General features: G+C 47.9%; 1 protein-coding gene across 2 annotated transcripts in view; it reads left to right on the top strand.

Annotated features, from left to right (window-relative positions):
• psen1 (presenilin 1) overlaps nucleotides 1-15,614 on the top strand; it is a 41,921-nt gene that overhangs the window by 11,841 nt on the left and 14,466 nt on the right. For both annotated transcript variants that reach the window (XM_046309582.1, XM_046309581.1), the window contains exons 3-6: nucleotides 500-783; nucleotides 4,161-4,302; nucleotides 11,377-11,444; nucleotides 13,658-13,878. In XM_046309582.1, coding sequence (XP_046165538.1) covers nucleotides 500-783; nucleotides 4,161-4,302; nucleotides 11,377-11,444; nucleotides 13,658-13,878 — 715 coding nt within the window. The remainder of the gene's footprint in view (nucleotides 1-499; nucleotides 784-4,160; nucleotides 4,303-11,376; nucleotides 11,445-13,657; nucleotides 13,879-15,614) is intronic.

Here is a 15,614-nt window from a genome sequence, read left to right on the forward strand (position 1 = left end):
ACCCTCAACCCTAACCCTGACCTTCCTCAATCCCCTGACCCTAACCCTCAACCCTCAATCCCTCAACCCTCAACCCTAACCCCCAACTCTAACCCCCAGCCCTAACCCTAACCTTCCTCAATCCCTCCCCTTTCTTTGTTGACTCCGTGAAGGAGATTTATCCCTAACCCCTAGAAACGCTCTGGATCAGAGAGTCTGCTAAATGACTCACTACTGTAGTGGCTCTGGATCAGAGAGTCTGTTAAATGACTCACTACTATAGTGGCTCTGGATTAGAGAGTCTGTTAAATGACTCACTACTGTAGTGGCTCTGGATCAGAGAGTCTGTTAAATGACTCACTACTGTAGTGGCTCTGGATCAGAGAGTCTGTTAAATGACTCACTACTGTAGTGGCTCTGGATCAGAGAGTCTGCTAAATTACTATAATGTAAATGTTTCCTTGTTCTGCAGACTGACCCTAGAGGTGTGTATTTATGTCCCCTTCTGTTCCTCCTCCAGGTGACTGAGGCTCCGGTACCAACCCAGAACCAGCACCCTGAGCCTGGGGTGACTGGGGTGCGGTCCAGGGGTGGAGGGGGTGGGGCGGAACAGAACGGACAGGCTCCCCCACAACGCACCCCGCAGGTGGTAGAGAGTGAGGAAGACGAAGATGAGGAGCTGACGCTGAAGTACGGGGCCAAACACGTCATCATGCTGTTCGTCCCTGTCACGCTCTGCATGGTGGTCGTCGTGGCAACCATCAAGTCCGTCAGCTTCTACACCCAGAACGATGGACAGAGGCTGTAAGTACCAACGACGTTTTGGTTGTCTCCGGGGTTAGGGTTGTTGGAACCCTGAGACGAGGCTCCATGTTGTCCCCAGGGTTAGGGTTGTTGGAACCCTGAGACGAGGCTCCATGGTGTCTCTGGGGTTAGGGTTGTTGGAACCCTGAGACGAGGCTCCAGCTGTCCCTGGGGTTAGGGTTGTTGGAACCCTGAGACGAGGCTTCATGTTGTCCCTGGGGTTAGGGTTGTTGGAACCCTGAGACGAGGCTTCATGTTGTCCCTGGGGTTAGGGTTGTTGGAACCCTGAGACGAGGCTCCAGCTGTCCCCGGGGTTAGGGTTGTTGGAACCCTGAGACGAGGCTTCATGTTGTCTCTGGGGTTAGGGTTGTTGGAACCCTGAGACAAGGCCTCAGGTTGTCCCCGGGGTTAGGGTTGTTGGAACCCTGAGACGAGGCTCCAGCTGTCCCTGGGGTTAGGGTTGTTGGAACCCTGAGACGAGGCTTCATGTTGTCTCTGGGGTTAGGGTTGTTGGAACCCTGAGACAAGGCCTCAGGTTGTCCCCGGGGTTAGGGTTGTTGGAACCCTGAGACGAGGCTTCATGTTGTCTCTGGGGTTAGGGTTGTTGGAACCCTGAGACGAGGCTCCAGCTGTCCCCGGGGTTAGGGTTGTTGGAACCCTGAGACGAGGCTTCATGTTGTCTCTGGGGTTAGGGTTGTTGGAACCCTGAGACGAGGCTCCAGCTGTCCCTGGGGTTAGGGTTGTCGGAACCCTGAGACGAGGCTTCATGTTGTCTCTGGGGTTAGGGTTGTTGGAACCCTGAGACGAGGCTCCAGCTGTCCCTGGGGTTAGGGTTGTCGGAACCCTGAGACGAGGCTTCATGTTGTCTCTGGGGTTAGGGTTGTTGGAACCCTGAGACGAGGCTTCATGTTGTCTCTGGGGTTAGGGTTGTTGGAACCCTGAGACGAGGCTCCAGCTGTCCCTGGGGTTAGGGTTGTTGGAACCCTGAGACGAGGCTTCATGTTGTCCCTGGGGTTAGGGTTGTTGGAACCCTGAGACGAGGCTTCATGTTGTCCCTGGGGTTAGGGTTGTTGGAACCCTGAGACGAGGCTTCATGTTGTCTCTGGGGTTAGGGTTGTTGGAACCCTGAGACGAGGCTTCATGTTGTCTCTGGGGTTAGGGTTGTTGGAACCCTGAGACGAGGCTTCATGTTGTCTCTGGGGTTAGGGTTGTTGGAACCCTGAGACGAGGCTTCATGTTGTCTCTGGGGTTAGGGTTGTTGGAACCCTGAGACGAGGCTTCATGTTGTCTCTGGGGTTAGGGTTGTTGGAACCCTGAGACGAGGCTTCATGTTGTCTCTGGGGTTAGGGTTGTTGGAACCCTGAGACGAGGCTTCATGTTGTCTCTGGGGTTAGGGTTGTTGGAACCCTGAGACGAGGCTTCATGTTGTCTCTGGGGTTAGGGTTGTTGGAACCCTGAGACGAGGCTTCATGTTGTCTCTGGGGTTAGGGTTGTTGGAACCCTGAGACGAGGCTTCATGTTGTCTCTGGGGTTAGGGTTGTTGGAACCCTGAGACGAGGCTTCATGTTGTCTCTGGGGTTAGGGTTGTTGGAACCCTGAGACGAGGCTTCATGTTGTCTCTGGGGTTAGGGTTGTTGGAACCCTGAGACGAGGCTTCATGTTGTCTCTGGGGTTAGGGTTGTTGGAACCCTGAGACGAGGCTTCATGTTCATGTTGTCCCTGGGGTTAGGGTTGTTGGTGCAGTTGACTAGCAGAGCCACTAGATGGCGATAGTGCGACACACAACACCTTGATGACGAAATATCAGCATACATCTACAGTCTTTACTAACAGAAGTACAGGAAATGTGGCTGGCCTGCTAACGAAGAAGATACATTGTTCAGTTTGTTTACTTATGGGCTGTTCATCATAAATCAGTTGGAAACACAGACAAGATAATCAAGCAGCTGGAGAAACAGACAAGATAATCAAGCAGCTGGAGAAAAACAGACAAGATAATCAAGCAGCTGGAGAAAAACAGACAAGATAATCAAGCAGCTGGAGAAACAGACAAGATAATCAAGCAGCTGGAGAAAAACAGACAAGATAATCAAGCAGCTGGAGAAAAACAGACAAGATAATCAAGCAGCTGGAGAAAAACAGACAAGATAATCAAGCAGCTGGAGAAACAGACAAGATAATCAAGCAGCTGGAGAAACAGACAATATTATCAAGCAGCTGGAGAAACAGACAAGATAATCAAGCAGCTGGAGAAACAGACAAGATAATCAAGCAGCTGGAGAAAAACAGACAAGATAATCAAGCTGGAGAAAAACAGACAAGATAATCAAGCAGCTGGAGAAACAGACAAGATAATCAAGCAGCTGGAGAAACAGACAAGATAATCAAGCAGCTGGCGAAAAACAGACAAGATAATCAAGCAGCTGGCGAAAAACAGACAAGATAATCAAGCAGCTGGAGAAAAACAGACAAGATAATCAAGCAGCTGGAGAAACAGACAAGATAATCAAGCAGCTGGAGAAAAACAGACAAGATAATCCAGCAGCTGGAGAAAAACAGACAAGATAATCCAGCAGCTGGAGAAACACAGACAAGATAATCAAGCAGCTGGAGAAAAACAGACAAGATAATCAAGCAGCTGGAGAAACAGACAAGATAATCAAGCAGCTGGAGAAAAACAGACAAGATAATCCAGCAGCTGGAGAAACAGACAAGATAATCCAGCAGCTGGAGAAACAGACAAGATAATCCAGCAGCTGGAGAAACAGACAAGATAATCAAGCAGCTGGAGAAAAACAGACAAGATAATCAAGCAGCTGGAGAAAAACAGACAAGATAATCAAGCTGGAGAAAAACAGACAAGATAATCAAGCAGCTGGAGAAACAGACAAGATAATCAAGCAGCTGGAGAAACAGACAAGATAATCAAGCAGCTGGAGAAAAGCAGACAAGATAATCAAGCAGCTGGAGAAACAGACAAGATAATCAAGCAGCTGGAGAAACAGACAAGATAATCAAGCAGCTGGAGAAACAGACAAGATAATCAAGCAGCTGGAGAAATGCAGACAAGATAATCAAGCAGCTGGAGAAACAGACAAGATAATCCAGCAGCTGGAGAAACAGACAAGATAATCCAGCAGCTGGAGAAATGCAGACAAGATAATCCAGCAGCTGGAGAAACAGACAATATTATTATAATAACAATAGCAGCAAAGTGAGGATTCACAAAGGATGGTGTTTGAGTATTTCTGATGGTTGTCTGACACTAACATATTCTGGAATGATCTAATGTGATGAGTCCAATGTGATGAGTCTAATCTTCTGTTATGAGTTGTCCAGGATGTTGATACCTGTCTGACATGTGATGTGTTTCCCAGGATATACACCCCATTCCCCGAGGACACAGACACAATAGGGCAGCGAGCCCTCAACTCAGTCCTCAACGCCACCATCATGATCAGTGTCATCATAGTCATGACCATGGTGCTGGTGCTGCTATACAAGTACCGCTGCTACAGGGTAAGAGATGCTATACAAGTACCGCTGCTACAGGGTAAGAGATGCTGCAGGGTAAGAGATGCTGTACAAGTACCGCTGCTGCAGGGTAAGAGATGCTGTACAAGTACCGCTGCTACAGGGTAAGAGATGCTGTACAAGTACCGCTGCTGCAGGGTAAGAGATGCTGTACAAGTACCGCTGCTGCAGGGTAAGAGATGCTGTACAAGTACCGCTGCTACAGGGTAAGAGATGCTGCAGGGTAAGAGATGCTATACAAGTACCACTGCTACAGGGTAAGAGATGCTATACAAGTACCGCTGCTACAGGGTAAGAGAGATGCTACAGGGTAAGAGATGCTATACAAGTACCGCTGCTACAGGGTAAGAGATGCTATACAAGTACCGCTGCTACAGGGTAAGAGATGCTGCAGGGTAAGAGATGCTATACAAGTACCGCTGCTACAGGGTAAGAGATGCTATACAAGTACCGCTGCTACAGGGTAAGAGATGCTATACAAGTACCGCTGCTACAGGGTAAGAGATGCTATACAAGTACCGCTGCTACAGGGTAAGAGATGCTATACAAGTACCACTGCTGCAGGGTAAGAGATGCTGCAGGGTAAGAGATGCTATACAAGTACCACTGCTACAGGGTAAGAGATGCTACAGGGTAAGAGATGCTATACAAGTACCACTGCTACAGGGTAAGAGATGCTGCAGGGTAAGAGATGCTACAGGGTAAGAGATGCTGCAGGGTAAGAGATGCTATACAAGTACCACTGCTACAGGGTAAGAGATGCTATACAAGTACTGCTGCTACAGGGTAAGAGATGCTGCAGGGTAAGAGATGCTACAGGGTAAGAGATGCTGCAGGGTAAGAGATGCTACAGGGTAAGAGATGCTACAGGGTAAGAGATGCTGCAGGGTAAGAGATGCTGCAGGGTAAGAGATGCTACGGGGTAAGAGATGCTGCAGGGTAAGAGATGCTACAGGGTAAGAGATGCTACAGGGTAAGAGATGCTGCAGGGTAAGAGATGCTATACAAGTACCACTGCTACAGGGTAAGAGATGCTATACAAGTACTGCTGCTACAGGGTAAGAGATGCTATACAAGTACCACTGCTACAGGGTAAGAGATGCTACAGGGTAAGAGATGCTATACAAGTACCACTGCTACAGGGTAAGAGATGCTACAGGGTAAGAGATGCTATACAAGTACCACTGCTACAGGGTAAGAGATGCTGCAGTGTAAAATAAATGCTACAGGATAAGATATGCTACAGGGTAATAGATGCTACAGGGTAAGAGATGCTGCAGGGTAAGAGCTGTTGCAGGGTAAGAGATGCTACAGGGTAAGATATGCTGCAGGGTAAGATTTGTAAGTCGCTCTGGATAAGAGCGTCTGCTAAATGACTTAAATGTAAATGTAAATGTAAGAGATGCTACAGGGTAAGAGATGCTACAGGATAAGAGATGCTATACAAGTACCGCTGCTACAGGGTAAGAGATGCTATACAAGTACCACTGCTACAGGGTAAGAGATGCTGCAGGGTAAGAGATGCTGCAGGGTAAGAGATGCTACAGGGTAATAGATGCTGCAGGGTAAGAGATGCTACAGGGTAAGAGATGCTACAGGGTAAGAGATGCTGCAGGGTAAGAGATGCTGCAGGGTAAGAGATGCTGCAGGGTAAGAGATGCTGCAGGGTAAGAGATGCTACAGGGTAAGAGATGCTATACAAGTACCGCTGCTACAGGGTAAGAAATGCTATACAAGTTCCACTGCTACAGGGTAAGAGATGCTATACAAGTACCACTGCTACAGGGTAATAGATGCTGCAGGGTAAGAGATGCTATACACGTACCACTGCTACAGGGTAATAGATGCTACAGGATAAGAGATGCTATACAAGTACCGCTGCTACAGGGTAAGAGATGCTATACAAGTTCCACTGCTACAGGGTAAGAGATGCTATACAAGTACCACTGCTACAGGGTAATAGATGCTGCGGGGTAAGAGATGCTATACAAGTACCACTGCTACAGGGTAAGAGATGCTGCAGTGTAAAAGAAATGCTACAGGATAAGATATGCTACAGGGTAAGAGATGCTACAGGGTAATAGATGCTACAGGATAAGAGATGCTATACAAGTACCGCTGCTACAGGGTAAGAGATGCTATACAAGTACCACTGCTACAGGGTAAGCGATGCTATACAAGTACCACTGCTACAGGGTAAGAGATGCTATACAAGTACCGCTGCTACAGGGTAAGAGATGCTATACAAGTACCACTGCTGCAGGGTAAGAGATGCTGCAGGGTAAGAGATGCTATACAAGTACCACTGCTACAGGGTAATAGATGCTACAGGGTAAGAGATGCTATACAAGTACCGCTGCTACAGGGTAAGAGATGCTATACAAGTACCGCTGCTACAGGGTAAGAGATGCTATACAAGTACCACTGCTACAGGGTAAGAGATGCTGCAGTGTAAAAGAAATGCTACAGGATAAGATATGCTACAGGGTAAGAGATGCTACAGGGTAATAGATGCTACAGGATAAGAGATGCTATACAAGTACCGCTGCTACAGGGTAAGAGATGCTATACAAGTACCACTGCTACAGGGTAAGCGATGCTATACAAGTACCACTGCTACAGGGTAAGAGATGCTATACAAGTACCGCTGCTACAGGGTAAGAGATGCTATACAAGTACCACTGCTGCAGGGTAAGAGATGCTGCAGGGTAAGAGATGCTATACAAGTACCACTGCTACAGGGTAATAGATGCTACAGGGTAAGAGATGCTATACAAGTACCGCTGCTACAGGGTAAGAGATGCTATACAAGTACCGCTGCTACAGGGTAAGAGATGCTATACAAGTACCACTGCTACAGGGTAAGAGATGCTACAGGGTAAGAGATGCTGCAGGGTAAGAGATGCTATACAAGTACCACTGCTACAGGGTAAGAGATGCTATACAAGTACCGCTGCTACAGGGTAAGAGATGCTATACAAGTACCACTGCTGCAGGGTAAGAGATGCTGCAGGGTAAGAGATGCTATACAAGTACCACTGCTACAGGGTAATAGATGCTACAGGGTAAGAGATGCTATACAAGTACCGCTGCTACAGGGTAAGAGATGCTATACAAGTACCGCTGCTACAGGGTAAGAGATGCTATACAAGTACCACTGCTACAGGGTAAGAGATGCTACAGGGTAAGAGATGCTGCAGGGTAAGAGATGCTATACAAGTACCACTGCTACAGGGTAAGAGATGCTATACAAGTACCACTGCTACAGGGTAAGAGATGCTACAGGGTAAGAGATGCTATACAAGTACCACTGCTACAGGGTAAGAGATGCTGCAGGGTAAGAGATGCTATACAAGTACCACTGCTACAGGGTAAGAGATGCTGCAGTGTAAAAGAAATGCTACAGGATAAGATATGCTACAGGGTAATAGATGCTACAGGGTAAGAGATGCTGCAGGGTAAGAGATGTTGCAGGGTAAGAGATGCTACAGGGTAATAGATGCTGCAGGGTAAGAGATGCTGCAGGGTAAGAGATGCTACAGGGTAAGAGATGCTACAGGGTAAGAGATGCTACAGGATAAGAGATGCTATACAAGTACCGCTGCTACAGGGTAAGAGATGCTATACAAGTACCACTGCTACAGGGTAAGAGATGCTGCAGGGTAAGAGATGCTGCAGGGTAAGAGATGCTACAGGGTAATAGATGCTGCAGGGTAAGAGATGCTACAGGGTAAGAGATGCTGCAGGGTAAGAGATGCTGCAGGGTAAGAGATGCTGCAGGGTAAGAGATGCTACAGGGTAAGAGATGCTACAGGGTAAGAGATGCTACAGGATAAGAGATGCTACAGGATAAGAGATGCTATACAAGTACCGCTGCTACAGGGTAAGAAATGCTATACAAGATCCACTGCTACAGGGTAAGAGATGCTATACAAGTACCACTGCTACAGGGTAATAGATGCTGCAGGGTAAGAGATGCTAGACACGTACCACTGCTACAGGGTAATAGATGCTACAGGATAAGAGATGCTATACAAGTACCGCTGCTACAGGGTAAGAGATGCTATACAAGTTCCACTGCTACAGGGTAAGGGATGCTATACAAGTACCACTGCTACAGGGTAAGAGATGCTGCGGGGTAAGAGATGCTATACAAGTACCACTGCTACAGGGTAAGAGATGCTGCAGTGTAAAAGAAATGCTACAGGATAAGATATGCTACAGGGTAAGAGATGCTACAGGGTAATAGATGCTACAGGATAAGAGATGCTATACAAGTACCGCTGCTACAGGGTAAGAGATGCTATACAAGTACCACTGCTACAGGGTAAGAGATGCTATACAAGTACCACTGCTACAGGGTAAGAGATGCTGCGGGGTAAGAGATGCTATACAAGTACCACTGCTACAGGGTAAGAGATGCTGCAGTGTAAAAGAAATGCTACAGGATAAGATATGCTACAGGGTAAGAGATGCTACAGGGTAATAGATGTTGCAGGGTAAGAGATGCTGCAGGGTAAGATATGCTATACAAGTACCACTGCTACAGGGTAAGAGATGCTGCAGTGTAAAAGAAATGCTACAGGATAAGATATGCTACAGGATAAGATATGCTACAGGGTAAGAGATGCTACAGGGTAAGAGATGCTGCAGGGTAAGAGATGCTGCAGGGTAAGAGATGCTGCAGGGTAATAGATGCTGCAGGGTAAGAGATGCTGCAGGGTAAGAGATGCTGCAGGGTAAGAGATGCTACAGGGTAAGAGATGCTATACAAGTACCGCTGCTACAGGGTAAGAGATGCTATACAAGTACCACTGCTACAGGGTAAGAGATGCTGCAGGGTAATAGATGCTACAGGGTAAGAGATGCTGCAGGGTAAGAGATGCTGCAGGGTAAGAGATGCTACAGGGTAAGAGATGCTACAGGGTAATAGATGCTACAGGGTAATAGATGCTGCAGGGTAAGAGATGCTACAGGGTAAGAGATGCTGTAGGGTAAGAGATGCTACAGGGTAAGAGATGCTACAGGGTAAAAGATGCTGCAGGCTAAGAGATGCTGCAGGCTAAGAGATGCTGCAGGCTAAGAGATGCTGCAGGGTAAGAGATGCTGCAGGGTAAGAGATGCTGCAGGGTAAGAGATGCTGCAGGGTAAGAGATGCTGCAGGGTAAGAGATGCTACAGGGTAAGAGATGCTACAGGGTAAGAGATGCTATACAAGTACCGCTGCTACAGGGTAAGAGATGCTGCAGGGTAAGAGATGCTGCAGGGTAAGAGATGCTGCAGGGTAAGAGATGCTACAGGGTAAGAGATGCTACAGGGTAAGAGATGCTACAGGGTAAGAGATGCTACAGGATAAGAGATGCTACAGGATAAGAGATGCTATACAAGTACCACTGCTACAGGGTAAGAGAGATGCTACAGGGTAAGAGATGCTATACAAGTTCCACTGCTACAGGGTAAGAGATGCTATACAAGTACCACTGCTACAGGGTAATAGATGCTGCAGGGTAAGAGATGCTATACAAGTACCACTGCTACAGGGTAATAGATGCTACAGGATAAGAGATGCTATACAAGTACCGCTGCTACAGGGTAAGAGATGCTATACAAGTACCACTGCTACAGGGTAAGAGATGCTATACAAGTACCACTGCTACAGGGTAAGAGATGCTGCAGTGTAAAAGAAATGCTACAGGATAAGATATGCTACAGGGTAAGAGATGCTACAGGGTAAGAGATGCTACAGGGTAAGAGATGCTACAGGGTAAGAGATGCTGCAGGGTAAGAGATGCTGCAGGGTAAGAGATGCTGCAGGGTAAGAGATGCTACAGGATAAGAGATGCTACAGGGTAAGAGATGCTATACAAGTACCACCGCTACATGTTAAGAGATGCTGCAGGCTAATAGATGCTACAGGGTAAGAGATGCTGCAGGGTAAGAGATGCTGCAGGGTAAGAGATGCTACAGGGTAAGAGATGCTACAGGATAAGAGATGCTATACAAGTACCGCTGCTACAGGGTAAGAGATGCTATACAAGTACCACTGCTACAGGGTAAGAGATGCTGCAGGGTAATAGATGCTACAGGGTAAGAGATGCTGCAGGGTAAGAGATGCTGCAGGGTAAGAGATGCTACAGGGTAAGAGATGCTACAGGGTAATAGATGCTACAGGGTAATAGATGCTGCAGGGTAAGAGATGCTGCTGGGTAAGAGATGCTACAGGGTAAGAGATGCTGCAGGGTAAGAGATGCTACAGGGTAAGAGATGCTACAGGATAAGAGATGCTATACAAGTACCGCTGCTAGAGGGTAAGAGATGCTATACAAGATCCACTGCTACAGGGTAAGAGATGCTATACAAGTACCACTGCTACAGGGTAATAGATGCTGCAGGGTAAGAGATGCTATACAAGTACCACTGCTACAGGGTAATAGATGCTACAGGATAAGAGATGCTATACAAGTACCGCTGCTACAGGGTAAGAGATGCTATACAAGTACCACTGCTACAGGGTAAGAGAGATGCTACAGGGTAAGAGAGATGCTACAGGGTAAGAGAGATGCTACAGGGTAAGAGAGATGCTACAGGGTAAGAGATGCTGCAGGGTAAGAGAGATGCTACAGGGTAAGAGAGATGCTGCAGGGTAAGAGAGATGCTACAGGGTAAGAGAGATGCTGCAGGGTAAGAGAGATGCTACAGGGTAAGAGAGATGCTACAGGGTAAGAGAGATGCTGCAGGGTAAGAGAGATGCTACAGGGTAAGAGAGATGCTGCTACAGGGCCAGTAGGGGCGTATTCATTAGGGTAAAACACAAAGTAAATCAGTTTGCAACCAGCGTATCAAAAACGTTTAACTTCCTGAACTTGATAGACAAGTCCAGGAAGTTGTCCCTTTTCCTGTCTGTTTTCTTCCGCTTGTTGGCTGATGAACACAACCCCGGTGTCACTCATCCCTGTAGCATCTCTTACCCAGTCCTCTCCTGTGTGTGTCTAGATACAGTGACTAGCTGAACATGTTACACAGACAGTTGGCTGTTATTGATCTCTGCGTGTCCCTTCAGGTGATCCAAGGCTGGCTGTTCCTCTCCTCTCTACTCCTCCTGTTCTTCTTCTCCTTCATATACCTCAAGTGAGTCCCTTCATTCTTCGATATCTTATTCTCTCTTTTCAATCACATATATTTCAAGTCATCGGTGAATCTGCTGTGTAAGAGTGTGACTGGGCAGATTTTTATTTTATTTATTATTTTACCTTTATTTAACTAGGCAAGTCAGTTAAAAACAAATTCTTATTGTCTGCCTGTTCAGGGGCAGAACAACAGATTTTTACCTTGTCAGCTCGGGATTTGAACCTGCAACCTTTCGGTTACTAATTCAAGGCTCTAATCACTAGGCTACACTGCCTCCTCTACACTCTAACCACTAGGCTACCTGCCTCCTCTAACCACTAGGCTACCTGCCTCCTCTCTAACCACTAGGCTACCTGCCTCCTCTACACTCTAACCACTAGGCTACCTGCCTCCTCTACACTCTAACCACTAGGCTACCTGCCTCCTCTACACTCTAACCACTAGGCTACCTGCCTCCTCTACACTCTAACCACTAGGCTACCTGCCTCCTCTACACTCTAACCACTAGGCTACCTGCCTCCTCTACACTCTAACCACTAGGCTACCTGCCTCCTCTAACCACTAGGCTACCTGCCTCCTCTAACCACTAGGCTACCTGCCTCCTCTGCAACCACTAGGTTCTAACCAATAGGCTACCTGCCTCCTCTAACCACTAGGCTACCTGCCTCCTCTAACCACTAGGCTACCTGCCTCCTCTAACCACTAGGTTACCTGCCTCCTCTACACTCTAACCACTAGGCTACCTGCCTCCTCTACACTCTAACCACTAGGCTACCTGCCTCCTCTACACTCTAACCACTAGACTACCTGCCTCCTCTACACTCTAACCACTAGGCTACCTGCCTCCTCTACACTCTAACCACTAGGTTACCCTGCCTCCTCTAACCACTAGGCTACCTGCCTCCTCTACACTCTAACCACTAGGTTACCTGCCTCCTCTACACTCTAACCACTAGGCTACCCTGCCTCCTCTACACTCTAACCACTAGGCTACCCTGCCGTCCTCTGTCCTCCTAAACGTAACAGACTCTTGTCCTCCCCCTGTCCTCTGTCCTCCGTCCTCCTAAACGTAACAGACTCTTGTCCTCCCTCTGTCCTCTGTCCTCCGTCCTCCTAAACGTAACAGACTCTTGTCCTCCCTCTGTCCTCTGTCCTCCTAAACGTAACAGACTCTTGTCCTCCCCCTGTCCTCTGTCCTCCGTCCTCCTAAACGTAACAGACTCTTGTCCTCCCCCTGTCCTCTGTCCTCCGTCCTCCTAAATGTAACAGACTCTTGTCCTTCCTCTGTCCTCCTAAACGTAACAGACTTTTGTCCTCCCCCTGTCCTCTGTCCTCCGTCCTCCTAAACGTAACAGAGTCTTGTCCTCCCCCTGTCCTCTATCCTCTGCCCTCTGTCCTCTGTCCTCCTAAACGTAACAGACTCTTGTCCTCCCCCTGTCCTCTGTCCTCTGCCCTCTGTCCTCTGTCCTCCTAAACGTAACAGACTCTTGTCCTCCCCCTGTCCTCTGTCCTCTGCCCTCTGTCCTCCTAAACGTAACAGACTCTTGTCCTCCCCCTGTCCTCTGTCCTCTGTCCTCCGTCCTCCTAAACGTAACAGACTCTTGTCCTCCCCCTGTCCTCTGTCCTCCGTCCTCCTAAACGTAACAGACTCTTGTCCTCCCCCTGTCCTCTGTCCTCCTAAACGTAACAGACTCTTGTCCTCCCCCTGTCCTCTGTCCTCCTAAACGTAACAGACTCTTGTCCTCCCCCTGTCCTCTGTCCTCCGTCCTCCTAAACGTAACAGACTCTTGTCCTCCCCCTGTCCTCTGTCCTCCGTCCTCCTAAACGTAACAGACTCTTGTCCTCCCCTGTCCTCTGTCCTCTGTCCTCCTAAACGTAACAGACTCTTGTCCTCCCCTGTCCTCTGTCCTCCGTCCTCCTAAACGTAACAGACTCTTGTCCTCCCCCTGTCCTCTGTCCTCTGCCCTCTGTCCTCTGTCCTCCTAAACGTAACAGACTCTTGTCCTCCCCCTGTCCTCTGTCCTCTGCCCTCTGTCCTCCTAAACGTAACAGACTCTTGTCCTCCCCCTGTCCTCTGTCCTCCGTCCTCCTAAACGTAACAGACTCTTGTCCTCCCTCTGTCCTCCGTCCTCCTAAACGTAACAGACTCTTGTCCTCCCCCTGTCCTCTCTCCTCCGTCCTCCTAAACGTAACAGACTCTTGTCCTCCCCCAGGGAAGTGTTGAAGACGTACAACGCGGCGATGGACTGGATCACCTTGGCTGTGATCGTCTGGAACTTCGGGGTGGTAGGGATGATCTGTATCCACTGGAAGGGGCCTCTCCGTCTGCAGCAGGCCTACCTCATCATGATCTCTGCTCTCATGGCTCTGGTCTTCATCAAGTACCTTCCTGAGTGGACCGCCTGGCTCATCCTGGCCGTTATATCTGTCTATGGTGAGACTTCCGGCTTGAGTCTTTGGCTCGTATACAGGTCTCTCACTGTGAGACTGTAGCCACGTTCCCAATTATCTCTCCTTCTGTCCAAAGTGTACACTTGTTCACTTCCCTTCTTTGACTCGAAAGGAAAAGACTGGTCTAAGAAACATGGTGGAAACTCCCTCTAGCCCATGCCTCTACCGATACAATAGTTTTAGACATGTGGAATGTAGTGAATGAGTGTACACTTCAGGACAAAGGAGATAGGGACACAACCCCTCCTCCATGTTTCTCTTTGTGAAGATGACCTATCTCTCTAGTTGCTCCATTTATTTTTCTCTATCGATCTCAAGTCCTCTTCAGACGAGATTTCCTGACCGTTGTTGTTGTTGAAAGGAAGGATCTGACTGGTCGACAAACAGGAAACACCCATCTGAGACAGGAAGTAGGCGGGTAGAGAACGTCATGACAGCTGAGGTTAAGACATTCTTAATTTAGACAACCTTGGATAGGACCAGATTTCCTCTTAAAGCTGCCCCTTCCCGAAGCGTTCTCCCAAATGGCCCCCTATTCCCTATCTAGTGCACTACTTCTGACCAGGCACCATAGAGGTCTGGTCTAAAGTAGTGCACTATATAGAGAATAGGCCCTGGTCTAAAGTAGTGCTCTATATAGGGAATAGGGTTCTGGTCTAAAGTAGTGTACTATATAGGGAATAGGGCTCTGGTCTAAAGTAGTGCACTATATAGGGAATAGGGATCTGGTCTAAAGTAGTGCACTATATAGGGAATAGGGGGCCATAGGGCTCTGGTCTAAAGTAGTGCACTATATAGGGAATAGGGGGCCAGTTGGGACACAACCACTGTCGGAGAATAACGGCCACGACAGAATAGTGGTCATTGTAGATTTATTTAACCTAAAAGTGTTTAGCTTGAGGTAGAACAGTGGTCGGTTTAGGTTTGGTTTGGTGGGGGTAACAGTGGTCGGTTTAGGTTTGTTGGGGGTAACAGTGGTAGGGCTTAGGTTTAGTTTATTGGGGGTAACAGTGGTCGGTTTACGTTTGTTGGGGGTAACAGTGGTCTGTTTTGGGTTGGTGGGGGTAAGTAACAGTGGTCGGTTTATGTTTGTTGGGGGTAAAGGTGGTCTATGTTGGTTTGGTGGGGGTAACAGTGCTGGTGGTCAGAGTTTTCACCTACCCAGCCTCAGAAATGTCTTTTAAATCAGATAAAATATTTTTTACTTGGTCTCGGTCCCAAAGAGCCTTGTGTTTTGGGTCCAACACTACTTGTCCTGATTCCATCTGTGTTCTCCCTTTCGTTGGTGTTGATAAAGAGTTTACACCCAGTCTCAGACATTCCTCAACTCGGATGAAATATTTCTACTGGGACTCTCTCTCTCAAAGCACCCTCTGTTCTGTCTCCAACACTATTCTGTCCTGACTCAAAGCTCTGCGTCATATTCATTAGGCACCAAATGGAAGAAAGCTTCTCCTTGTTTCAGTGTGTTATCTGAACTGTACAATAACAAATGCCTGTTTACATTTTCTGTTACAAAACATTTTGCCACGAGGTGCCCTAATGAATGCAACCCCTGTTTCTCCCTCCATAGATCTGAAAATAGAGGTGCCCTAATGAATACGACCCCTGTTTCTCCCTCCATAGATCTGCTAGAGTTGCCCTAATGAATACGACCCCTGTTTCTCCCTCCATAGATCTGCTAGAGGTGCCCTAATGAATACGACCCCTGTTTCTCCC

The sequence above is a fragment of the Oncorhynchus gorbuscha genome, linkage group LG17 (genome assembly GCF_021184085.1).
Source record: "Oncorhynchus gorbuscha isolate QuinsamMale2020 ecotype Even-year linkage group LG17, OgorEven_v1.0, whole genome shotgun sequence".
In the NCBI taxonomy this organism is placed as follows: domain Eukaryota; kingdom Metazoa; phylum Chordata; class Actinopteri; order Salmoniformes; family Salmonidae; genus Oncorhynchus; species Oncorhynchus gorbuscha.